Source organism: Anopheles maculipalpis, chromosome 3RL, assembly GCF_943734695.1.
Source record: "Anopheles maculipalpis chromosome 3RL, idAnoMacuDA_375_x, whole genome shotgun sequence".
In the NCBI taxonomy this organism is placed as follows: domain Eukaryota; kingdom Metazoa; phylum Arthropoda; class Insecta; order Diptera; family Culicidae; genus Anopheles; species Anopheles maculipalpis.
Genome location: NC_064872.1, coordinates 41,282,579 through 41,308,988, shown reverse-complemented (window position 1 = coordinate 41,308,988; position 26,410 = coordinate 41,282,579). Strand labels below are relative to the sequence as shown.

The window sequence follows — 26,410 nt, the reverse complement described above, 5'->3', positions numbered from 1 at the left end:
CTGTTTGCTACTAAGGCATGAAAACATGCAATTTTTCGGTATTACTGATGTTTGGTGTGTGCGTGTGTTTTTTGTGTGTAATTTCGCACCACCCGTCCGATGCAGGCAACGCATTGTCACCCCAGCGCAGCTGCATTCGACGGCAGGCTCATAATGATTGATAGTAGCGAAAATGGGTCCATTCGATTTTGCACCCATGCGTTGCGTTTATTTTTTAATGGAACCCGGGGTTTTTCCATCCCTGCGGTTTGTTCGCGAGAATTAATGAAATTTTGCACCGATTTTTTTTATCGATGCTCTTGTACCATAGCTTGAATATTTTGCTGGTTACTTTATGGGAGAAATCTGAGGCTGTATATATGTATAGTTTTTGCATTATAAACAACTTTGAGTATGAAAGTGTGTATGCACATCATCATCGTTTTAGAGATTTGGATTATTGTTCGCTTAATTTTGCTACGAGTGTTTCAAGTTACGTAAGCTGTTATTTTTATTGCTGGCCTAATAATGAATATTTGCAAATATTTATTATAAAAAACTGTTTTATTCTTTTTCAATGTTTTCTCTAGCACGATTAACACTCTTTTGCATGCGCTCAAACCAATTGTCGAAGCACTTTTACCACTCTGACTGAGATACCTCATAAACGAGGGTTTTGAACGCTTCAACGGCATCTTCTGGGGACAAAAATCGTTGACCACGCATTTTAGCAAAAGCGCGAATAAAAAGAAGTCATTGGATGCCAAGTCAGACCCATCAATTCGACGTTTTGACCGGTCAAATGAGCGAGACTAATTATGCGAGAGCTCACCTAGTCATGGTGAAGAATGATCCGTCTCCTGTCGTTCGTTTTTCGATTTTATCCGAAGGCTTCTGCAAACGAATTGTGATGTATCATTCAGAACTGATCATCCAACGTTCTTCAAGCGGAACAGTCGCCACATGACCAGTTTTGCCGAAGAAACAGGCGACCATTTGCTTCGAAAGTGCTTCTTCCACGGAAAACTTTCGTTGGGTAGAAGACCCTCACGGTCGGTTGTTGTTTTGTTTCGGGCTCATACGCATACATCCATAATTCGTCACCTGTGACGATCTTTTGAAGCACCAAGAACGTATTTTTTCAACATTTCCTTGCCTCAATCGACACGAGTCTTTTTTCGAGCGATTGTCAACATGAGCGGGATCCCACGATAACATTTTTTTATGGCCAGGTGTTGCAAAATTGTTTTATTTTTTTTATTTCGTAATAACGGCCAGACCGTATTCCTTAAAATCTAATATTATATCTAGCTTTACAATTCATTAAACTTATATCCTATTTTGATGGTAGACATTTCCTTCTCCCTCAATTCAAGTGCTCCTTATCCCGGGTGAGCTTGGTTGTGGATGTTGTTGCTGCCAGGTATGGTTCCAAAGTTGTCCTCTCTATGTCTGCTAAGGGTTTGGCGCCTCTTTGGAGCAATGTGCCGTGGTGACTAATAATTGGCTCCCAAGAAAGCTCCTTTTCTTGTGGATACTCCTTGGTGTTTACCACTCCATATAGTTGCCAGCATTGGCATGTTATGGCTGGCGGCCCCACCATTGGCAGTGATCTAATGGTGATCTAATGTTGTCACTGGCGACCCTGACGCCGACGCCGAAGGAGCTGACAACCACAATAAGCCTGTAAGGTTACTGCAGAATCGAACCCAGACATCCCGCCAACGACAAGCTCGCCAGCTACGTCCTTATCCTCCAATCGTGTAATCAAAGAACAAAAACAAAAACAAACAAAAAGCAAAAGAACAAGTAAACATACTACAATCCGATAGTAGGAGGATAGTGCGTACAATGTACGGAAAGGGAGAGAGGAAGTGATTAAAGAACGATTCCCATCCCTTTGGCGAAGGCAAACAGAATCCGCGCATATTCGTAGTCCTTCTGTCCCAGGATATAGCGCATCGACACCACCGGGGATCTTCCTGATGCCCGAACGGCTGCTAAGAGTCTGGGTCTAACCGCATCGAACTCCACACATGACCAGAAGATGTGGTCAATGTCGTGGTATCCGTTGCTACAGCTACAAACCTTGGAGATGGCGCTACCTATACGTTGAAGATGTGCGTTCATTGCATAATGGTTCGACGTAAGTCTCGACATTATGCGAATAAACGCACGAAATTGTGTATATGCTGGTGTAAGAAATGCCCAGAGACATGTGACACATACCGCTTCACCCGCGGAACACCATGAGACATACCGTCTCACGGTATGTCACAGGATGATCTTTCACAATTATATCTCGGACGGCATCAATGTTCTCAGGCACAACGGCTGTTTTTGGTCGACTTTCTCTAAATTCGTCATTGAGCGAGCGTCAGCCACAATTGAATTCATTGTTGTAGTTTTTAACAGTGACATAGGATGGTGTTTCATCGCCATTCAAAGATTTGAGTTCACCAAAGCAGTCTTGTCTTGTTAGTACACGTCGAAAGTTGTGAAAAATGATCGCACGAAAATATTCACTGGTCGATTCAATTTTTTTGTTTGGCGAAACTGATTTATTCAGGTCAATTTAAACATCACAATTGATGCTCTTACGTCAAACGTTGTGAGTGTGTGAAACTTTCGAATAACTTGTGACCTAGGCCAGAAATATACGTAGCAGCCCACGTAAAAACCATTTCCTCGTCATTCTTGGGATATGGTATTTTATTGTTTTAAATATTTATTTTTTATTCCAACAAGTATATTTTTAATATTCATATTATACATATCGACTGGTCCAATAGCCGAGACGGTCACAGCGCCAATCTTCACACGGCATGGAATGATATCCAATCGCTTAAGGACCTGCCACTCTGCACGCAGTAATGGGTACAGTTAAAAACCTGTTTATTGCAGGCCCAGCCATCTTGAGGTTACAAACATTGTTGCGTCCAGCAACAGAGCTTCTCCTGTTCGCCTTTCGGATGTCACAGATTTGCCAATTTTACACCCGAATCATTTCCGATACAGAATAATTCAAATTTAATGTGAACACTCAATCCGCTGCGCGTTGAAGAAGGGCTGGTTCTTGCGCGCGCCTGCTTTTTATCTCCTCTTAGCGGTCAGTGCCCTCCGACCCACCCGAACACGATTTCGTCCGTCAGCTCCTTCGGTTCGGATCGGTTTCGTCCTGGTTTCGCCGCGTTGCTGTCCGCAACTGATCCGATCCTCTCCGCTGTCACCTAACGTGGACCGGTGCGTACGCGACAAACATCAAAAAAGAATAAAAAGATATTTGACGATATTCATTATTTATACTCTTCATAGATGTATTCCTCGCATTAGGCCCTGATATGTCTCCGGCTTTGGATAAATGTGAGCCTAACTTAACATTTTCACGGTGGGCATAAACTTTTTAATAAATAAGATAAACTTTCAATTGTGGAGGAGCAACAATTATTATACTGAGGAAAGTTTTCAACAAATATGCTACACCATCAGTTCATACATGCGATACTATCAATAATCTATCAGGATCCTTGGATGCTCACTATACGTAGTTAATCGTAATATCTTGATCATCTAAACCACAACGCAAAATTTCTCAATCCCCGCACGGTACACTGCTTATTGAACGGCACATAATATAGAGCATCTTTATTGGGATTTTCAATCTACTCCAGGGAACGAACGTCAAATGGCCGTTGCGAATGTGTTGGTTTAAGTTCTAAACTATTTCGCCAGGAGACGGGGTGAGATGAATTGGGACCATCCGGTGTTTTCGTTGTCTTTCAGATGCGATAACACTACTCTCTCTCTTTTCGATGCCTCGAAAGAAGTCTCTCTGAAGCAGAAGGAAGCTCGTGCAAGTAACCGAACGCGCTATCAGCACAGGCGACCGTGCCAGTATTTCGGAAAAACCACACACGAACCATACGGCCAAACGCACAAACACAACCACACCATGCCGGCGTCCGAAAGTTGGCAATGCTGAAAACCACAAGAAAGGAAACCATAATTTCCTCGGGGAAAAGGAGGATTAAATTTAAATTTAATTAGAGAACTACTTACAGCACTACACAAGTCCGCCTTTGAGAAAAGGGCCAACCTATTACAGGCCGCTCGGCTGCAATATGTTCTTGCACGGAGCACGGAACGGCCAGGGAAGGACGGGAAGTTTGCTGTGTGAGTTCTTGCTTTCGTCCAGCAGTTGTTCCATCAGTCGGTACACTTGCCAGTGGACCGCCAAGGATGGTAGCATCACCACAATCCACCGCAAGCGTCAATCCTTACGACCCTTTTCGGCCTCATACTGCTGGCCTGGGCGCTCCTGCCTCGAAACGGGAGCCTAATTCTTCGTTAAAGTTCGGTCAAGCTGAAGCAAAGCTCCATCCGTGTCGGTACTTTCATATCCCCGTTGCTTGTGCTTTTCAGCTTTTCCGCTTCAACGGGTTCGTCTTTCGTTCCGGACGGGCGAATACGAGCGTCTTCTGCACCGTCCGTTCACAGAATTGCAATCCTTTTCCAGCTTTTGGTCATCTCGGCAGCAGTGAAACGGAAGCGCAAGATTCATCCACTGCACTACGATGCACTGCGATGCAGCCGTTGGGCATCGTTGCGCTATGATCGTGTAGTTGTTAATTTTTTTTTCTCACATTGGTTTTACTCACCGGGACTGCTTTGCACGCCATTCGCACATTGCTGCTGTTACTTATGCGACTCAGTAGTACGATAGTGGTTGGAAATAACACAACTGAAAAAGAATACTCCAGAAGGAAGTTTCTATCGGTGGATGTTGGCAGAAGTTTTCTTCACATTGAAAGATGAACTACGATGAAAATGGTGATGATTATGCCTGGTCAAAAAAAAAAGTTTTATCAAGACGAATGTGCTAAGCGTTCAATTCGGGAGCACAGGTGCAGTAAATGCATTTATAATTGCAAAGATTATTAAAATGAAGCAAGAAATGAAGTTTTGTAATTTTGATGTACGGAATCAATGTCTATAAGATTTGAAGAGCTGATTGCATCTATGCTATTTTAGCTGTAAAACTTCATATAATCATAATTTAACAATGTGGTATACGACAGGACCGGAATCAATTTTTGACCAGATCGTGTACCATACGCAAAATTGTTTATTCAACTACTGGCAAATTATCGTAAGGAATGATATAAATTGTGGAACAGCAATCCCTGAGAAAGATGATGTAGATCTACAGGAGCTTCAATGGAGTTTATCTCAATTGTATATTAAACGGGGGTATTAACCCCTCGCCTAGAAAATTGTTATGCATAGTCAACATTGCATCAAGCAGTCTGTGGCCTTCCTCAAGGTCATTCATGTGATAATTATCATTGATAAGATAGAATCACAAGACCTAAAAAACTTCCTCTAGGTCAATACGTTTCATTTTAATTCGGATATATAAACCAATCCACCTATTTTACTTCTTTAGACAAGAACAAGTTCCTTATCAATCCCGAACAGTGAAAATGCAACTGTTTAGTATAAAAAAGCGGCCAAGGTGATAGCGCTGCCGGTCTTTACACTAGTGATGTGTCAATCTTCACCGGACTAACTCCGGAGTTACTCCGGAGTTTTTACTGCGGAAAAATCACTCCGAAATAATCCGTAATTTGCTCCGAAGTAATCCGGAGTGCACTGCAGAATCAATTGCAAATAGCTTTTTTTTACTTCGGATTTAAAATCGAAATCAAAATCGCTGTCGATGCCGGAGTGATTCCGCATTCCCTCAAATAAAAAAATTATTTGTTCTGTAACACAAATTTGTTTATTTGTTATACCATGCCATATACCATTTTATGGTATACGACCGGGCCGCCCCAACTAGCACAATAGCAAGCGAATTATTTCATAGCATAATTTCGCTGATTTTTCATATCTAGCGTTAGTTTTAAAATCTTTATTATATTATAACCATGTATTGTTGGAAAAGCTTATGTCAGAAGGATAAATCTCGTAACTTGCTTTATCTGCTGTAACCATCACTTCAGTACATTGTAATTAAATATCAATCGAATTTCAACGATCGTAAATATTTTCATTTAACCCTGTTATGTTTTTAATAGCGGGAATCCAATCACGAATTTAATCTAGCTTCTATAATCAATTATTTACAGAATCAACAGTGGGCGTCCTAATTTTGCTGGCTTAATCAATCACATTAACTAACTCTACTGCGTCCTTATCAAAGGTTCTGAACTTATTATAGTAAGCCTGGAACGGCACGTAATTAATTCCTTCCGAATGATTGAGGCAATTTAGAATTGATCGCAATAACCTCCCCGGAATATGGGAAACTATGCTAAGCTCTACGTTGATAATCCACGATTCTCAAAATTACGTATGGTTCCGACTTATTCGGTTCGGTTCCATCGCGGTATGTAAAGCGGGATAACGAGTTCGCTTATGAATAAAAGATTGTAACTGTTTTAATTAGGACCGTAACACGGTGTTGTAGGAATCGTGCGAGAATTGTGGTGAGAATGAATGGATACAATACAGTGATCGTTAAGAAGTAAAGGTGACGGAGAATTGTATACCTAGCTGGGGGGGAATGCAAAATGAATACAATCAATTATCCGCCCAGTTGCGTATATTTTGGACGCAATTTCCGTAAACGGATGAGCTAGGCGTACCTTTTGGCAGAGGATGGCGTGATAGAGTCGGACGATGTATGACGAAATGGGCATATCATGAATATTTGATTAGAAACATTCTCTGAGCGATTAATCTGATAGTAGGTAAATAGTGGGTCTTCTGCAGGTCCTGAAACGAGTGCAATACGATTCAATTGTGCTTGTGAGCTGAATTTATTAACTTTAAACGATGTTTTGAAATTTTAAGTATAATCGAACGAATCTGTTTAATATCTCCTTGGCTATGTAATAAAACAACACAATACTTACTTTTTTCAGCCAAGGTAATATTTCTGCTTTATAAGCCTAAGCATGGTTCCCCTAGTTTTATGCTTACCTCACGATTATGGTCGAACCATCCCAAGAGCATTGCACATGGGCATGGGAACTATGCAGCTTTTGCTCTTCATCTTGGCTTAACGATCTACGCGGTCATGTCGGCCATCGGATGATTATCTAAACTTGCCGATATCACGTAGTTCCATAGTCAGTTCTTGATACGGTCCGGTCCTGCCGTGTGGCGTCCGGTTGTCACTGCTATAGCGCAGCGCAGCACTTACACAATGTAATTAATCGATCAATCAATGCTAACACAAGCGATCAGGAATAAATTCAGTCTTGCAGGAACCACAGCATGGATCATACTTATTTTGAGTTAAATCATATCCGAAACAAAGAAGAACACATATTCCAAGGTTGCTGTGGCAAATGCCTCCAATCAGAGGCTCTTAGCCGGTACGAAGCTGGAGGCCCCTATCACATTGAATTGACTGGACTGGACTGGACTGGGTGAAGAATTTTTGTGAGTTCGGGGCAACCCTTTCCACACCTCACCATCACGTGCCAAAAAAACCCATAAAGGCTCAAAAATACAATGATAATGCTGATGGGATTGTTGTGGATGTTTTGTGATATAATACTGTCTAGAATGATCAGTGACTACACATAAAGTAAGTATGATTTTGGTTTGTCAGTTTATTTGTCTCCTTTCTGTGTTTGTAGTGAACAACAAATTGATACATTCTTTATCTATTGCAGGTAATTGAAGCCCAAAAACCCATAAAACCCAAGTAAAGGTGAACTACCCGGTTTGAAACACAAGGCAAGCATACATTTACTTGGTACGTTGAAAGGACGCAGTTTATTTTATTCGTTTGTTTGTTAATATTTATCCGGGCATTTACTCCGCGCTATAATTTGCTACAATTTTACTTGCCCGTTATGTACACGTTCAGATTGTTATGTCGATTATTTGCTAGGTTAACCTGTTTCGTTTATTCATTTTGCACCTTTCTTATGCATCGTAGTCGTTTTGATTCTCGAAATGAAGCAGCTTTACTGTTTCCCTATTCGTGCTATGTATTAACCGTTGCTAACGTTAGGTGGACTAAATTTTGCAACGTGACTTACGATGCAAAACGTTACATTAAAATCCATTTTTGTTTCTGTTTGTGAGGATGGATTAGAGAGGAAATGGAGGGAAAACGGTAGGAATTAGGAAGCGGGATAAGAAGCTGGACATTAGTATATTTATTTACATTTAATTAAAACTATTTACATGTTTTACCCATTGCTAAGGTAAGGTAAAGATTTGTTTGGTGCCTATGCCCATTTGCAGAATTATCATCACCTCAAAATGTCATTTTTAACATTCTCACAAAATCATGCCCGTGAACTTGTTAACACATAATTCATGCTGTTCGCCTATCCCAATGGAGGCGCCTGGTAGCTCCTATAAAAATATCTTGTTATACGTTGGAATAAACCAAACCCCTTTACCTTAATTATTAGCAAGATCTTTTACGACGATACAAACACGATGACAGATACATGACGCTGGTATTTGATTGTGTGAGTATGTGGATATTTTATGCACTTAGTTGTACCTTGTAAGATTTTTCTCCACTCGGTGGCAAAGATTGATCAATTGCCTTGGGGCATGGGCACCAAACAGATGTGTGCACACAGTCACTGGTACGTTGGTTGGCAGCGTTTTGCATCACCTTGGAACGAATAATACACAGCTGTCTACGTTTAGGAGGGCCGGCGACGAAATGGTAGCAGCAGATGGAGGTGGTGGGACGGGATAGCTGCTCGGGAGCGGATCTAGCTCGAGTGTCGTACCTTCTGCCAACGAGGCATTCGCTGAACCAGCACCACTCTTGGCCTCCCTCTGCTGGGGTCAGGTAACCATCAGATATCGTATCGAGTATACCATCACGGTACAGATGATGCAGATGTAGAACGTAACCCAACACACCTTAACGTACGAATCGATCTGCAAGCCGCCGGAGGATGATGCAAGCGGGGATGACTTATCCGCTGGAAATACAGAACAGAAATTTAGACCATTAGAATATGCCAAAGAGTTTTACGATCGAGGGATAAAGATACACACTATGCAACGTTGTTTTTGAAGAACGATGTATAATAGTTTTAAGCATGATCATTACTTTGTTTATATGCAATTGTACAGCAAATGCTGATAGGCAGAGCTCAGAAATGACAAGCTTTTGTTTAAATTTTAAATTTTTATGTCAATTTAATTGCATCTTTAAAAAAAGATGCTTTTAAAAAGATTTATTGTTTTTAAAGTAAAGTTTACACGCATACACGCTAAGAAGTCTCTTACAAGATATTCTCAGAATTATCATGTCGGAACAGGTGGGACCTTTGATTGTTCCAGCTTAATTAAAAGAAGACTAAAGAAATGTACGGCTTCATTTCGTGTGGTATTGTTGGATGCATATAGCGACGCTCACAAATACTACTGAGTAATAAAAGGATGCCTCATGAAACACATGAACATCAGGGACATAATTTGACCATTTTTTGTTGACATTTTATGTCATGTTTTATGAGAACATTGAAAAATAATCTATGTTCTCACCATCAACGATGGCTTGTTCATTCAAAAAATCGTAACATGAGGTTCGATGATGGAGCGGTTTTTGCTGCCAGAAGCAGCACTGTGCTTTTCATGCACATGAAAAATATTATACAGCATACATTAGAACACACAAATCCATCACCTACCATGCCATACGTACCGTTGTGTTGGTACATTTTAAAATTATTATACTTCCATCAAACAAGCCGCAACGGCATCGTTCCTCTTTTGCTTTTCATTGCCGAAGAAACATGACACAGGATGTTTTGCTATGAAGCTTTCCCTCGGGCTCCTGTTTGGGAAATTCTGTTGCCATCGATTTATAATAACTTGCTTTCGGATACAAGAGCTTATTCCCACAGTGTCCAATAAGTGTATATTGCACAAAAATCGTTGTTGCAAATGTTTTCGAAACTTCACAGGCGATGGTCTGTTGCAGCTACAACCTGGTTCGAGTTTTCCTTGACCCAGAGCGTGGTACTACATCAAAGTTGGCTGCACCCGGTCAATGCACACGATAATGTTGTGAAAGAAATGGAAAACCTATTTTCTTGTCGTGATGCAGACGGTGCACGTGGAAGAAGCATTTGCATGGGTACAAGGGCACGGTACGGTCAACGGGTAAAACAACACTCAAGATATACGGGTTGGAAATTCCTGTAATGACATACGACAATCCGGTGGAAACCATCTCGGGACTGGTTAATGTAGCTCTTGGTAGTCCACCGAGAGTTGGGGCTGTACGATGATTGGTAGCGATGTAAAGTGCTACCGACAGCTTTATTTGAACAGACGTCTGTCCAGCCAATCGTTGCATAAACCGACTGCCGGTTCCCGGTGTTGTCTGAGACCATCCGGAGCAGTCCCGGTACCGAAATGAGTGCAGCAACGTCATTCCTCTGTGGCCACCAGGAAGCCAGCAAGTGCAGCACAACTTTTCGCAACACTGTCACCCAACAATGTTTGCTTTTGGGTCTCGTTTTTTGTTTCCTCCCTGCCCACAATGGACAGAAGTTGTTTTTCCTTCATAAAACATTCCTGTCATCTTCAACTCGTCTGGTGCACGGGATCGGATACTCCCTGTGGGATGTACCGAGAGGGGCAACAAAAAAAAAAAAAAAAAAAAAACAAAAACACTCAAGCGTATGGGACGTAGCCAACCTTTTTGCATGGTTCCCTTCAGTGGGCTAGAGTGAAAAATATGATAAAACACAACCCAGAGCAGCACATATGAGAAAAGCATAAATTTTCCATAAAGCCCTCACAGCAGCACCTTTCGAGAAGTTCATGCACTCCAACAACGAACCTAAGGCGCCCCAAGCATCCGCCCAAGTCAACGTATATTCGCCAGTGTTGGGACACTTTCGGAGAGAAAACGACACATGCATGGAACAATTTATGAGCACTCGTGAGTATGTATCCCGGCACGGTGGGAAAAAAGGTGGATGAGAGCGAAAGAGAGAAAGAGCAACGAAATCTGCAAATTGACAAACTGGGAAGCGTTAGCGTTTACAGTTATGTGAAAATGTGCCCGTTGGCTAGCGTTGGTTTGGGAAACTGTCTGAGTGGGAAAAGTAAGCCCAGCAAGTAACCGTACACTACCGTGGAAGGAAATTACTAGCAACAAGCGACCAGTTTCGGGTATCCGGGCGACTCGTACTCGTTCGACGGAATTAAATGCAAACCCCCGAAGCGTTGCCCCGTCTGCCAGATTCAGTCCGTTGTCTCTACTTTTTTCACGGCACATTTTTCTAGGAAGGTTCAGCATTCTTGCGTTGCTGAGAAGCGTTTCGGAATATTCTTCATTCTACCCATACCACTTTCTTCCCATACCGAGCTCTGGGAGGATAGGAGGGAGAATGGTCAAAAAGAAGGAAACAAGAGCAACTAAACTTCAGTAAACACACCAGAATTGTAACGAAACGTTCAGAAAGAGACATTCTTGCACGTGTGTCACTTTAATACTACGTTCGTCCCAACCTTCCCCATTTGAAGAAACATTGGACAATAGATAGGAACGAAGTGTGGCAAAGGGTGAACAGAATGACGAATAGGAGGACGATGAACGGCGGGCTGGTTTTAACTTCCGGGGGAATTTCTTGGGACAAATTTATATTTGCATCGTAGGCGATCGTTTCGTTAGATAGGTTTTGAAAACGGTTAGATTGCTGTGCTAACCCTTCCAGAAAGTGGACAAGGAAGCAATGGTTGATATTTTCCTTTCACGTTAAAATATGAAAATATGAAAATTAAATATTGCCCAGGATATTCAATAACATTGTACGACTCGTTTATTCACGTCCATTTGTCTGCTTAAACTTCGATATAAAGAGCAACACTTTTACCACTATGTTGTTCCTGTTCTTATGAATCTGCGATCGTAACTGTTGAACGGTCCTCAACAATATTTGCAGTATGAGATAACTTCAATTCTCTTTACACTTGTTGTGCAAGGGTTAACTGTATATACAGCAACAGAACGACATGCATTCACCTTCAATAGCACAATAACACAACAACCACCCAAAAGCGATATGAATTATCGTGCCCATTTTTCACACGTCTACACCATCGCACAATAACCTCAATCTTGTGCCATTTTGGCCACTCTCAGTACGGTCGGAAGTGGATGCTTTTCTGCATACTTTCTCCCTGGAAGTGGCTCGAATCTCGAAAAACGCTGAATCTTGTGCTCCGTTTGCCACGGAGAAGCTTTGTGTGTATAAGTTGTTTCTCCGAATCGGGCTACATTGTCTTCGCCGCCTCCGAACGTGTCGCCGGCCGTAAAATGTTTCAAATGAATGCAGAACGCACAGCGTTCCAAGGACAAGGGAATCTATTTTACGCGATGATTTATACCTTCACGTCCGACGCTTGTAGCTTTTCTCATTTTGAAAGTTCTTGATGTGGAAAATGTTGTCACATACGGCTGGCGTAGGCAAAAGCTGCTTCAGCTGGGTAGGAAGCATGGTACGGGGCGAGCCCCCGGTGAAAGCTCAGAAGAGCTGAGTGGCACAGAAGAGCTGAATGCTCGCAGTGGGTGGGAGTGCGCTGTGGATGAGTTCTATCCTTGGCCAGATATGAAGCTATCCATATCCGACTCGTGGCTTCCGTTGATGCACAAGCTGGCCCACTGCCACCATTGGTTAGGGACGCCTTTGGGAACGGTAGTGCCGCTCGGTTTCAAGTGGCACAGTGTGAGCTGCTGCTATGTTTCTGTTAGTCTGAAACAGGTCGAGAAGTTGTGAAATTACTTCATTCGCGTTTCAACTGCAATATTATCTTACAGTTTGCTCATATCTCTCTTGGCGCTGCTCATATTACAACATTTGCATTTGCACAGTACGGAGCGTGTGTGCTGCGACTGCAGTGCCGTTTATCGGCACAAATTCTTGACAAATTCCTTGGCAAAGAAGCTAATAACGATGTAAATGTAGTTCTCAGTGGCAGAGCAGGGATCTCAGTGTCGTTCCAGTAATCAAGGTTAGTGTGTGAACATTTGCTGTACACGTATACGAGGGCCGTACATAAATCGATTTGTTAACATATAGATTTCCTTTTAAAATTAGTGCTCGGTTCAGTAAGGGACTACACATTTAATACAAATTATTCCAGTCCAAATCTGAACTAGTCTCTATTATGAAAGGGTTTCAAAATGTATTTTATAAATATATTTCCACAAATTTCACACAACTAATAATTTAGTTGGAATGGTTGGTGGAAACATAACCGGAACAGGAGTATTTGATTTGAGGCACTACATTCTCACAAACACAGTTGTCGAGCGGACAACCTAACGGCAAAGTAAATCCTTTCACCCATCGGCATTGCCGGCCACTTACCTTTGTATCCGTTCACTGTTAGATAGGCATCGTTTTGATCTGTGAGCTCGGACTCATGAACCGTCCCTTGATAGAGGCTGATACTGTGCCCACTAGCAGAAACGCCGGTCGCCAATATCCGAGGTCGATCTTCCGGCACAAGCAGTTCGATGGTTTCGTGATAAAGTTGGTGTATTGACGCTGAGCATTTCAACTGTATCAAGAAATAAATACGATAAATACGAAAGGCATGTTAATATGAAGCAATGATAATAGTGCAACACGTACTAGGAACTCTTATTGAAAAACTCTTCTGAATGAAAAGTGATAAGTACAAACAATACAAATTAATCATCAAAATTGTGTGCAATGAAATTGTCAAACTCAAATTTAACAATCAGAAACAACCCACAGGCTTGAAGGAACGCGCAAGAAACAAGGGATCACTGCTGTAGCTTACAACACAAAACACTAGCTTTGAATAACACCAAACAAGTCGGAATAAGCCCACACCGCTAAAATCAATTTAACTTTTAATTAATGCTATGTATTGTTTTCCTATTCCCGTGCAGGTGTTTGTTGAATGTAGGGAAGGGAATTAGTTTCGATTGTTGCTCGTAGCTCGTCTTACAAAACAGAAAGTGTAGGATGGTCGATTCCCTTGAACGCGGTGCATTGTGGAAAATATATTCATAAATCGTTATCCAACCAAACATCGTTGTGATCCCGCGACTTCAGTTTTTCCTTTCAATTTTCTCTTATACCATCTAACCGGAAGGTGCGCAGAAAATCGAACAAAATCACTTTTTTTTATGAAATCTTACTTGGCAGTTTCTATCGGCTTTATTGGATATCTTCAATAAACGACCAGGTTAGTGTTTTTTCTTGCTTCGTTCCCGTTTACGTAGCATATTGTTTTAATATCCTTGTATACGCTCGCTATATCTTAGACCAGCGTTGACTTCAACAAATTTATAATTGATTAATTAAACTTTTCCTCTTGACCGTTTTGTTTTACTTCTCTACATTTTTTTCCAAAAAAATATTGACCGTAGTGTCAAGGATGCTAAGACTGACAGAAGATAAATTCAAAGTAAACCGTTCGAGGTTTTGTGATGAGACAAAAGGGATGGTTCTTCAGTATACCAGAATTGTCCATAATCAGTTCACCGATCACATAGACGTGTTCGTTGTGTCTTTCATTAATCTGATGCTGAATGACGGTGTTTCTGTTGTGCTGTTCATACTCTTTAACATTTTTCTCGACCACCGCCAAGCCAACCTAACTTTCCTCAGCGTATTTAAAACATGTCTGCAGATTACACACCAGCTCATACAATGTATTGTGCCGGTCGATGCTTTCTGTTGTGATCGTAGCATAACGCTCATAACGAACAGAACCAATGAATAACGGCATAACATCGTCCGTTCCTAGTATTTCCTTCAGCCCTTCACATTGGGTGCATTCCCCGGGTACGATCCCGGCACAAGCAAAATGTAGAGGTAGGAGCGAACGAAATTATTTTGCATTGAGATGGGAAAAGTTTTTCCCGACACGCAATACACGAGCGCACGAAGTATCGGGTTGTGCAAACTCCGGTCCGATTTGTATGGAATAAATTTAGCTATTTGTATTCACCGTGTGCCATGGTGAAGTTTTGTTCTTCTGCATTGTATTGTCAAGTGAGTGAGTGAGTGTGCGTCTATGTTGTGTAAAATATGGTCAACCACTAGTAAATATGGCCAACATCCTCGGAAGCACGGATTGTGCAACCGTTGTAAAAGTGGACAGAAAAGTACGCATTGACAAGGATGAATTGTGCGGTTTTTGATTAGTTGAAACCAGAATGAGTTGATTAAAATACTAGACCAGCGAGGGGGGGGGGGGGGGGGATGCAGCAACGGTATCAGTTATACGGGGCAACCAACATGAGACAAGAAGCTACCGAAACTTCCGGATGAATGACGAGGGATGACAATGGCTAGAAGATACGGTATGGGATGGCAGATGCAAATTCGGCTCGGTGAATAATTACCTTCAACTTTCCTTTCACGAAATGATCGTGGGCCACCATAAAGTTGACACCGACGATGGATGTCTCCAGCCCGGTGAACGTATCCTTTATCGGTCGGTACTGCTTCACGTACTGCGGTGGGATCTGCTGGTAAAAAAGGGCGGGAAAAGCAAGGTGTCAAAAAGGAAGATTTATTTTAAACAAAACAACATTTTGATTAGTTTTTCCTGTGATTAAGAGCCAACTTTTAGAATAATTCCCCCTGACTTGCAGACGGTACGGAAGGAAGTTTGAGAGTAAACAATATTATTTATGCCCTCGGTGTCGCACTCACTCTGGAATGAAGTGATTAAAGTTTATGTTTTCGATTTGCACTGTAAAAGATTTTCATTTCATCGACCGAAATCTTCCAAACTTTGTTGGTGCGAAACACTAGTTCCTTGCCAGACAATAATTGATCTCTGGGACAGTTTGATGGCACGTAGGCAGGATCTTCAAAATCTACCCTTAATGTTTCCCTACCTCATTGGACCATGTATTCGGCAAAACAAGCCAAAATTATTTAAAGAAGAATTCACTGTGAAGAAAACAAACTATTAAGTTGTAATGTGTAATGTACTATTGAAGGGAGGTCCCTTTCAGCGTTTTTCAGTTTTCTTTAATTAATTAGCTCTATTTAATTGTTTTTTATCCCGTATCCGCAATTATACATCCTTACGAAAAGAGAAAACATGCTGCCGAAAATATAAGCAAAAACATTTTTAATTTTTACTACTGTGTCTTAAAGTTTTAATTCCGCCCTATTTAACCTGAACGGTCCAGGTTCCCTTCCCCACAACAAAAAACGGTTTTTATGTAACTAAAACAGCTTTTTTAATATTACCTGTGTTTTCAAACATTTATAGGCTGTTTAACCCAGCACGTGTCTCTGTAGACTTTAAGTATTTTGAATTTAACTGGGTTTTTTTTCGTTGTAACAATTGCCTGCTTGCCAAAAATAAGTCATCTTTGTCCTTTTTTTTCTACCATTTTCATCCTATTCTATTCGCTGTCGCTTTAAACTTCATGTCTCTGCTCAATGTCAACCTTGCGTGAAATTATCTCTGATTGTGAAGTGTAAATTCAATTATGTTTTAAATAGGTTTTTAAATCCTGTTCGGCTTGCCGCAATCCCTCAAAAAATCGTGTGGCCGCAACGACATTTACAGTTCACTGCTTCAGTTTACCCACCGCACGTGGAGCATTCCGTACGGGAGGGAAATTCGATTTTCATTTATTTCTACTTCGTTACCAAAGCCCTCGGTGGCTCTTTCTTGTGCCAAGCGCCGCTGTGTAGGAAGTCCAAATCATACCCCATACACATACATTTAGCGAATAAAATTGTTCGGCTAACCAAGTGATCGTTGATGGGTTTTCGAGTAAGCTTGGTATCGCATGCGGTATTTTTATTTTTATTTTTTCATTTCCGAAGCTTTTTTTCTTCTTCCCATTTGTGTTTTTCAACACTCCATTCCTTCCAGCAGAATCTCCATTGGAGGAGAAAAATGAAACAGTTCGGAAGCGGCGTTCTTTACACCGTACGTGGCGCACGTGAATTACCTCCTGCTGGTGTTTCGCTTTGTTGCGTCTCCATACTGCTATTTCTTTTCATTTCGGTGGTTTGTCAAAGCCGGAAATCTAATTTCATTCGAGTATTGCTTTATAGGTTGGCGTGCGTATGGTTGACTCACAGAAAAACTGCTCAAACAAGCACCGAAAAAAGCGCGTTTCGCATGCAATGTTGGAACGTGCGATTCACCGATTATCAATACCCCCGAGCAAATTTCTGTGGTAAAACATGGTACATGTAAGAACCGTACTGTTATGCTTCGTTGTAAGAGATTTTTCTCCATTTGTCCTCTTTTCCGTAATACTTTCATGAAGACTACGGCCGTGTCGTTTGTCGTTCCATCAATTTATTCTTCCGCTTATTGCAAGTGAAAGCCATCGACATGAGTTCCATCATTCATTGGCAATGAGCCAAACGGTGCCGAAAATTTCTTCGGTACCCGTACGACACCGAAACGTACATGGGTTTGGCACGGTACAGGTGCTATTTGTACCAAAGACGGTCTCAATGTTCAATGCCGGTAAACGATGAGCGGGTGGAAAAATCATTTTATTTATTTTATTCCCATCATTTCCACACACTTTTCTCCCTTCGCTAAGACAATAAATCTTACCGGTACATCATTAATCGTCCACGTCAAATTTGCTGCTGGTTTAGAATTATGCGAGGTGCAGTTGGCCCGTATAATATCTCCCGGTCGATATCGTGCTTGCACCCCAGTTACTGATGGCTGCTCGAGTGGAGGTTCTGTTGGCAGAAGGTGTCGATCATCGATGTTTGTGTGCCATGGATGGTACCGGCGGTACAGGGTGTTGATGATGATGATAATGTCGATAATGTCGACAATACAGTTCAGAAGATTTTCAGCGCAAATTCCGGTGGAATGGTTTGACACCATGTGTACGTTGTACATGGAAAAAGAAGAAAGTAATGTTAAGAATAGTGATCAGCAGGGTGGAATTTCTGTCAAGAACGGCTTCCATATATTTTGCATGAGAAATTGAATAAGACAAATGAAGATCATCTGTTTTCGATCGTTTCCTAGCCAAACGCTGACCTCCATTTTTGTTTTGTTCAATAGCTGCAGGGTGATTATTGATTGGAGAATTCCAATCGCTGTACTGAGCAGCACATTTTAGTTTTTTTAATTCATTTTTACTGAAATCAAACTCATGCTTTCAAGCGGCTGAAATCAATATACAATACACGCAAAGATCAATGATTGAACATTGGTCTCATTTTCCTTCCTTAATGATCCTTGCATGGGAATTCTAAAAGGTGACGATACAATTCATTAAACGAGCAAGCAAAGTTGAAAAATGATGTCACTTCTGAGATTAGCAAAAGCGTTTAAAGAACCACCCTGATCTCCAATAGCAGCTCCAACGGCCAGCTTTCAGGCACACTCAGCAGTGAAGTGACCTCCGCCTGATGACAACGAAGACAGCACAGCACAGTTCATTAGATTTATTGATGTTCTTACGGGTTGCACTTCGACGAGGGTCACCATCAAGCAACGGTGATTTATCGTGCCACACGCTGGACTGCATTCAAGCAGCTCAGTCTGCAGCACTGAAGCGTACTGGCCCAAAAGAGCATTGCATTAGCACAGCAAGTTGCAACACCGGGCGTCGAAGGTCTCTCCGGAACGGAACAAAAGAGTTGATATCGTTTGAGTGAATGGTGGTAAGATCATTAATTTATACTCCGATGCGACAACCGAACAGCGCATACCGGTGTTAGTGTAAATTTGTGCACCACTGTTGGTGTGCACTTGCGAAAGTGTGCCGGCGATGTTGTGTATCGTGATGATTAGTAAGATTTTACAGCTAATACATTATTCATCTTCGTCGTGTTCGTGGCCTTGGTGTGCTCGAGGCAACGATGAGAAAATAAGCTACTGTATAATACAACGGCAACATCAAAAGCGGCGAACCAACGCACAGGACAATCTGATTTTCTGCCCTACTGCTGTGGTGAGTGCAACCAGCCCGTCCAATGTAATTAATATGTAATTAAATAAGGCTTTCCAGCGTTTGCATGTGTAAGCGTCGCGTAAATCGGGCCATCCACAACATGAGAAACTCTTCGCCCTCGCCCGCACACGTCTCGGTAGTAGATTGCGGCGAACCATTCCAAAAGGAAGCGTAGGGACTAGCAATGAATGATTCCTTCTTGCTCTACCTTCACCGTTACGGAGCGATCTGTACGGGATGGATAATGCATTTGCGATGCAAAAGTGTTTGCAGGGGCGTATCGGGGATGCATTTACTGCATATGATTATGGAACAATTGATAGGGCCGCTAAACGGTGGACAGGTCAAGCGGAGCCACTAGCTTTCCCGATGCATGTATGTAATCCTATTAAACGGCATAATAGGATGCAAAATTAGACGAGGGATTCGTAATGGGATATGTGATTTGCTGCCACAAAATGTTCATATTCACCAATCAGCCATCTCTAACGCGGCCATGAAAGCGATGCCGTTTAAGGTTGGTTTGGTTTTAATCAAAACAAAATAATTAAAATCGAAACTCAAATTATGCGAGACGCGTTGCATGGATCGTTGTGGATGTAATTTATATTTTTGACTATAGATCGATTTTAATTACAATTCATCTCAAAACGGTGCCGAGTAATGTATGTATCAGCAAGTAATATAAATGCGTTACATTAACAATAAGGTCATAAATGAACAATAGTTAGACAAGCTAACTCATCGTGTTGTTACGAATTTACAAACAAAAAGTTGAATTTTGTATTTAGTGAATTATAATTTTTCCATTTTTAACTTTTTTTTAACAAAAGTAGATACGTTTAGTTCTAGATACGTCTTGTTCGGCAGACTTGCCCCGCTACCGGCAGCTACCAAGTTGGGTTTGTTGGAAGCAAATCCACCACCGACCAAATCTTCACTCTTCGACAGATCCTCCAAAAGTGCCGAGGGCACCAGATCCCTTCAAGGCGGCCTACGATACCATAGATCGGAATGAGCTATGGAACATAATGCAGGGCAACACTTTCCTGCAAAGCTGATCCGACAGTTAAAGGTCACCATGAACGGGGTGCAGTGCAGAGTGAGAGTATCGAACACGTTGTCGGAATCGTTCGAATCTCACAGGAGTCGGAAGGAAAGGAACGGACTCTCCTGTCTACTGTTCAATATAGCCTTGGAAAGTGTCATACAAAGCGCGGAGCTAGACAGCGATATCCGTGGCACGATTTTCTATCGGTCATTTCAATTTCTTGGCGTCGCGGATGACATTGATATCGTTGGCAAGACGACAGCGAAGGTGTGCGAGGCGTACACCCGACTGAAACGTGAAGCAGCTTCGGATAACTTCGGATAACGATGTCAGCAGCGAAATCCGGAGACGCATTGTGCAGGGGAATCGTGCCTACTAAGGCCTTCACCATCTGCTGAGATCTGGAAGACTTCGAGGCTACACGAAATGTGAGATATATCACACACTGATTCGCCCGGTGGTCCTATATGGCCACGAGTCTTAGACCATCCGAGCGGAGGATGCAAACGCTCTTGGCGTCTTTGAGCGTCGCATCCTCCGGACCAGCTTTGGCGGTGTGTTCGAGCATGGAGTGTGGAGCATGGAGCATGGAGGAGAAGAACATCCTGACGGTGGCAAAGACCGGCAGGATACGATGGCTGAGGCATGTTATGAGGATGCAGGACTCATGCCCCGCCAAGAAGGTATTCGTCAGCGACCCTCAGTTCGACACGAGGCGTCGAAGAGCACAGCGAAATAGTTGGCTGGATTAGGTGAAGGGGGACCTGTCGGATATCGGGTGCCTGCATGGATGGGAAGCTGCAGCCAGGGATCGAGTTTCCTGGGGATCTTTTGTTGACCGGACCATGTCACGGCGACGTGCTCTTTAAAACTTCCGTGTCACTTCCGTGAAAGACTTGGGAGTGTGGCTGGACGAGACTCTCTCTTTTAACGTACATGTTGATAATGTTGTGGCCAAGTCTAACAAAGCTCTGGGTCTGATTGTTAGACTGTCCTCAGAACTTAGAGACCCCTTATTCCACAAGGCTTTGTTTTGTTGCTGGGTCCGATCCACCTTGGACTACGCCGCCGATGTCTGGTCTCCACCAGGCTCGACTGCAATGGCCAAGCTGGAGAAGGTGCAGCAAAAATTCACCCGTGTAGCTCTTCGTCGCTTCCTTGCAGGTTATCTGACTGACCCCTCCATCGTATCCTGTTCGCTGTCGGCTTCTTGAGCTGGACGCTATAGAAGCCCGATACTCCCACCTCCGATCATGCTTTATCGCCAGCCTCCTCTCAAATGATCTGGATGTTCCTTCTCTTCTGTCAGCCATCCCCCTTTATGCCCCACCCCACCGTCTACGCGATAGACCTCCCTCACACATCCCATCCCGCCATACGCGATACGGTTCAAACCAATCTTTTTAACGACGCTATCGTCCTTCAACAACGCGTACCACCTGTTCGACTACAATGTCTCTGTGTCCCATTTTCGTTCTCGTCTACGTGACTCCTCTTCCTTGCATCCTCGTTAGTGTCTTGTGCATTTTTTTCAATCCCCCTATTGTCCTCCTCACCACCTTTTGTTATCAAGACAATTTTTGTGTAGCCCATCAGGCAGACAAAATATAAACCTACAATAAATAAAAAAAAAATAAATAAAATAGCAGGCCAACATGATGATGATGATGAGATACGTTTAGGAAGCAGCTGGAATTTGTGTGTATGGCTGCAAACCTCTACCAGCTCTAAGTGCACATGTTTTAGTTATTATCAGTTGTGAAGTTATTATCCACTCTTTACGAAAACTCAGCACACAAATCATTAGTTTCTTACCCTTGGCTTGACGACCTCTAAGGTCACACCGGCCATCGGATGGCTCAGTAAACTTGCTGATACCACGTAGTTGGATAGTCAGACCTCGCTACGGGGGAACGGTCCGGATGGGATTTGAATCCCGGTCCTGCCGTTTAAAGACCAACGCCGCTGTCGCCTACACCTCCGGACCCGATCATTATCATTAGCTTATTTTTTGCATTTCGAACCGTGCACGCTAACGAGAGCTCATTTCACTCCCGAATCGTAGGAAAAGAAAGGAAACATTTTCCATCGTTCAAAAAATGTGCTTCAAGAAGCGTAACAAAATAAAAAGCATTAAAAAAAACTTTGTTCCGAGCGCGTTCAATAAATTTGTACGCTCCAGTTGGTGCTGGATTAATGCTTCATCGTTGCAGACCTAATTCCAACACGCCCCAATGCTTGCAAGCGCAGGGATTTTACAAATTTGCCCCTATTTGCTGCGATTGCGTCACATCGTAGCCGCCTGCCGGTGCAAAGCATCGTTACGCTTTCGGAGAGCGCTGACATTTATGTGGTCACGCGGCTATCTTTTGCGTCTGTTCCGTTGCGTGCTTCACTGAGCACTCGATTACTGCACGCCGAAAGATCGTAGGCAGAATGGAAGATGGGAAATCAAACAAAACAGTCCAGAGGAAAGGACCTGGGCTCACCTCGGCGTTTCTGCTGGAGGAAAACAAAAAGCGCGCAAGCGGGGAGATAAAGAGAGAAAGAACCCCGAAAGGTTTTTTTTTTCACGTGAAGAAATAAGCCAGCCTGCAGCAAAGAAAGCATCGACACTGGTCGGAGGTATTGCCAGGGAATAAATAAATTCCACGGCAATTTTGTACGCTCCAGCTGGGAGCGGTAATATTCAATAAAAAATCATTGAACCATCCTGCTCGAGGGCGGGAAAGAAAAAAAACGGAAAAAATCATCGGTAACATTGAACCGGGTGCGAATAAAGCGCACCCGATAGCAAAACCTTACCGCCACCTTCGCTACCATTGATGACGGGGAAAGTACTTTCGAGTGGTTTTGCCCCCGCAGGCCCTAACGCGAATGGTTGCAAATGTCAAACGGAAAGGCCAGATAGGCACGGCGTTAGTGTTGTTGAGGAAAGTGGTGGAGACGATAGTGTGGAGAGGGGGGGGGGGGGGTGAAGGAAAAGCAACGGAACATTACTGGATGACAGCGTCGCAATGTTTCAAAGTGAGTGAAAGCAGTGGCAAACTGGCCCCGGATCGATAGAAACCGTCGAGATCAAAATCTAATAATTTTTTATTGGCCATATTAAATTGTACGCCTCACGGCTACGGACAGTAACCGGTAAGCGATGGTTGACATTCGGGTTGGGTGACGCTGTTGAATGTTGATACTTTACGTTGGGGCGCAGTCGGGTTGTCTTCATCGGAATACAAGCGTGGTAATCATATTTGACTGAACATTTTCCCAGTAATACTGGTCATATTTTCCTTAAGCCATGATTTTACTTTAACGGAATGACGGGCTTTAAAATCGTAACTAAAATTTTCTTATCCTGTTTGAATCATTTGCAAGCTTATTCGATCTCAACGAAAATTGTCCTAGAGTATAGATAAGGAGACATGATAAAAAACATCCAGATATTTGTGTGAATCGAACCGAGTGTTGCAAATAAATGATGTGGGTAATAATGTTACTAAAAATCAGGTTTATAACTCTTCGGACTATTTAATTATTTGAATTAAAGCTATTAGCATAGTTTAACAAAAGGGTGAAAATGTAAGGGAATACTTCTATATACGGAACAATTCCGGTTCTGTTAGGTAGGATTTCTAGGTGAAATACGATAATCCAACGTTCCCTATTGGATAATATCTGTGAGTAGTGTTGACCCTTCCGGTTCGAACCTAGCCAAATAGTACAGTTTTTTGTCATTCCGTTCCAATCGGTTGTTTCATTCTGTTTGGATAATTTCAATCCGTCCCGATGCTTTCATTCTGCTCATTCATGCTATTTTGAAAATGCAAAGTAAGTTTTAGTATGGCTTGTGGGTTTATTTATTTATTTATTTATTTCAAACGAAATATCTGCCGCTAGGGCTACATATAAGTGACTTAATTTCTAAATGATTTAAAAATTAAACTAAACTGAATACGCATAGGCTAAAACGGACGACAATCGATAGGCTTCGGTCAAACTGGGCATTGCAGAAACAACAAACAGGAAGGAAAAAAAAACAGAAAGGAAAAAAAAAAAACTACTACACGGATGGAAAGAACGAATCAAAGAATTGTAGGAGGAGGCGTTGGAAAGACTGATGGAAAAGATGAAAATCAAATAGGTGAGAAGCATTGTTAAACGCCTGAAAACATTGAAGTAGAGGATCACTGGAACCATACATCGTCCGTCTCGAAGGGATAAACAAAAAATTCCGCTGCCGCAGCACACGAGATGGAGCGTACATATGAATTCTAGATAATAGAGCAGGCGAGTCAATAACGTTTCTTAGCAAACCACTTATAAAAGATGCTTGAGAGAGAGAGCACGGCGATCGTGTAGCGACATTAAGCAAAGTAACCTGCAACGTGCAGGGTACGAAGGAAGTTTCGTCATTTTATGATCATAATTCAGTGTTGCGGCAATGTATCGAAAAACATGTTGAGACTAAACCTCAAACCCAACCCTGTTTTGGATCATCGAAATGGATGGACACGCTTTAACTTGAACCATGGTTGTGTCTTATATCGCGTATAATAGAACTGTAAGGGGTGGCCCGGTGGAGTAGGCGACAGCGGTGCCGGTTTTCATACGGCAGGACCGGGGATCAAATCTCATCCGAACTGTACCCCTGTAGTGACGGAGGACTACCCAAGTACGTGGTATCGGCGAGTCTAGTAAGCCATTCGATGGCCGGCATGACCTTAGAGGTTGTTAAGAATAGAAGCGTGTTCAATAAATCATGTGTGAAGTTATATACGTTCGTGTTTCATTCCAGCCACCGGACGTAATGATTCCAATCCGGACGGTAAAGCTTATCATTTTCACGTGTTTCACTTATTTGTTCTGAGCCCTTATAGCCTTATCCAACCTCTTCGGGGCAGCATGGTGGTCAGGGGACAGTGATTGACAGGTCTTAAGACACCTGGACTTGGGTTCAAATACCATCTGGGCTGTTCCCTTTTAGTGAGGACTGATGATCCGATTAAGTGGTATCCGCAAAACTAGTAAGCCTTTCAATAGCCGGTGTGACCTAGAAGATCCTTAAGTCAAGAAGAAGTAGCCTTATCGAACAGGTACACTTTATCCTCAACATACAAATCCAGTTTTATGTAGCTATAACAAAGATATGTATTCTGGTATCATTTATGTGTTAAGCTTAAAGATGATTTAATTTTTACAAGACTAACATTAGCTTCTAAATTTAATACTAAGTCATACAGATAAACCTCAAATTTGACATTTCAAGCAAAACTTTACTAGAATATTTGTGTCGATTATAATAGTTGGAAACAATTGGACCCGTAATAAATTACATTCTCTTAGTCGACTCTTAACTAACTCGCGATAAAGGTTCCATATAATTGATGCCCCAAAAAATCTACGCTAGGTGTCCATAGAGTCGGTTTTAAGGGCGGATTCCCTTCTAAAATCAGCCATTCAGCATTATCCTAAACAGTCAGCAATTTTCTCTTTTACCATGCTACCAATCTAGAAGACCGAATGATAGTTTCGTTTCAAAGATACGATGGGATAGGATAGCTATAATTATTTGCCATTTCAACAAACAATCCCGATTGGGACAGACCAATACGCACATACAAAAGCCACCATACTTACCGATTACTTCCATATCCCCTGAGACGATGATCGTGTGGAAGGAGGGTGCATCTGCCGACACCTCACAGCTGTACTTTCCTGAGTAATTCGTCTCAACCGCCTTCATCACAACGTGGCTTTCGTTGGAAAGTGACCGCTGATGTAACGATGAAATATGGAACGAGAGAAAGTGTGGATAAAAAGCAAGAACTGTAAGTAACAGTAGTAAGAGCCAAAATGTCCACGCCAAATGGTGAATGATTAAGAAACCGGAGCAAAAACTGGAAATAAGAAATGCACGACATTAGTACATTTATCTATCTCTGCCGTTTTCCGAAGAATATGTTGTTAATGCGCCTGCAAAAAAAAGGGAATGCACACTGGCACACACACACATACACATGAAAAAGACTTAACAGCCAATAAGTGAGCAGTGGGAAAATGAAATTGCGCGTTTGACAACCGAACCACGAGAACGAAATGAAAAACCACTCCATCCCTACGCAAACCTCATTTCCGACGACGCAATCGGTGGCCGGAGTCACACAGCTGTTGATTAGCTGTCGGCGTACTTTTTGCTACTGTCCTTTGGTGGGCATGGGTGTGGTAGGTGTCGTGGACCGTCATCCTATCTATGTCGACGAGAGCGAAAGAAAAAAAAAAACGAACGCAAATCCCCTACAATCAATCACCATGTGGTGTTCGTTTATTCGTTTCGGAAGGAAGGAAGTGGAATTTTTGTGTTTCGCTTGCTCTAGCCTGCATTCACTTGAACGCGCTGGCAACAACACAAGATACGCGCT

At 42.4% G+C, this 26,410-nt stretch overlaps 2 protein-coding genes across 3 annotated transcripts in view; both read right to left on the bottom strand.

Annotated features, from left to right (window-relative positions):
* The window catches only part of LOC126565725 (guanine nucleotide-binding protein subunit gamma-e), a 377,807-nt gene that overhangs the window by 227,539 nt on the left and 123,858 nt on the right, over positions 1-26,410 (bottom strand). The window contains exon 1 of one of the 2 annotated variants that reach the window (XM_050222930.1): positions 13,636-13,640. The exons of the other annotated variant lie outside the window; for it this stretch is intronic. The gene's annotated coding sequence lies outside the window, so the exon portion shown is untranslated. Of the gene's footprint in view, positions 1-13,635; positions 13,641-26,410 lie in introns of those variants that run through there. 2 annotated transcript variants of the gene reach the window in all.
* Positions 8,535-26,410, bottom strand: part of LOC126565008 (uncharacterized) — a 68,228-nt gene continuing 50,352 nt past the window's right edge. The window contains exons 3-7 of the mRNA XM_050222144.1: positions 25,629-25,764; positions 17,578-17,711; positions 15,377-15,499; positions 13,362-13,554; positions 8,535-8,951 (exon numbers count right to left, since the gene is read on the bottom strand). Of these exons, the coding sequence (XP_050078101.1) occupies positions 8,812-8,951; positions 13,362-13,554; positions 15,377-15,499; positions 17,578-17,711; positions 25,629-25,764 (726 nt within the window). The 3' untranslated portion in view covers positions 8,535-8,811. The remainder of the gene's footprint in view (positions 8,952-13,361; positions 13,555-15,376; positions 15,500-17,577; positions 17,712-25,628; positions 25,765-26,410) is intronic.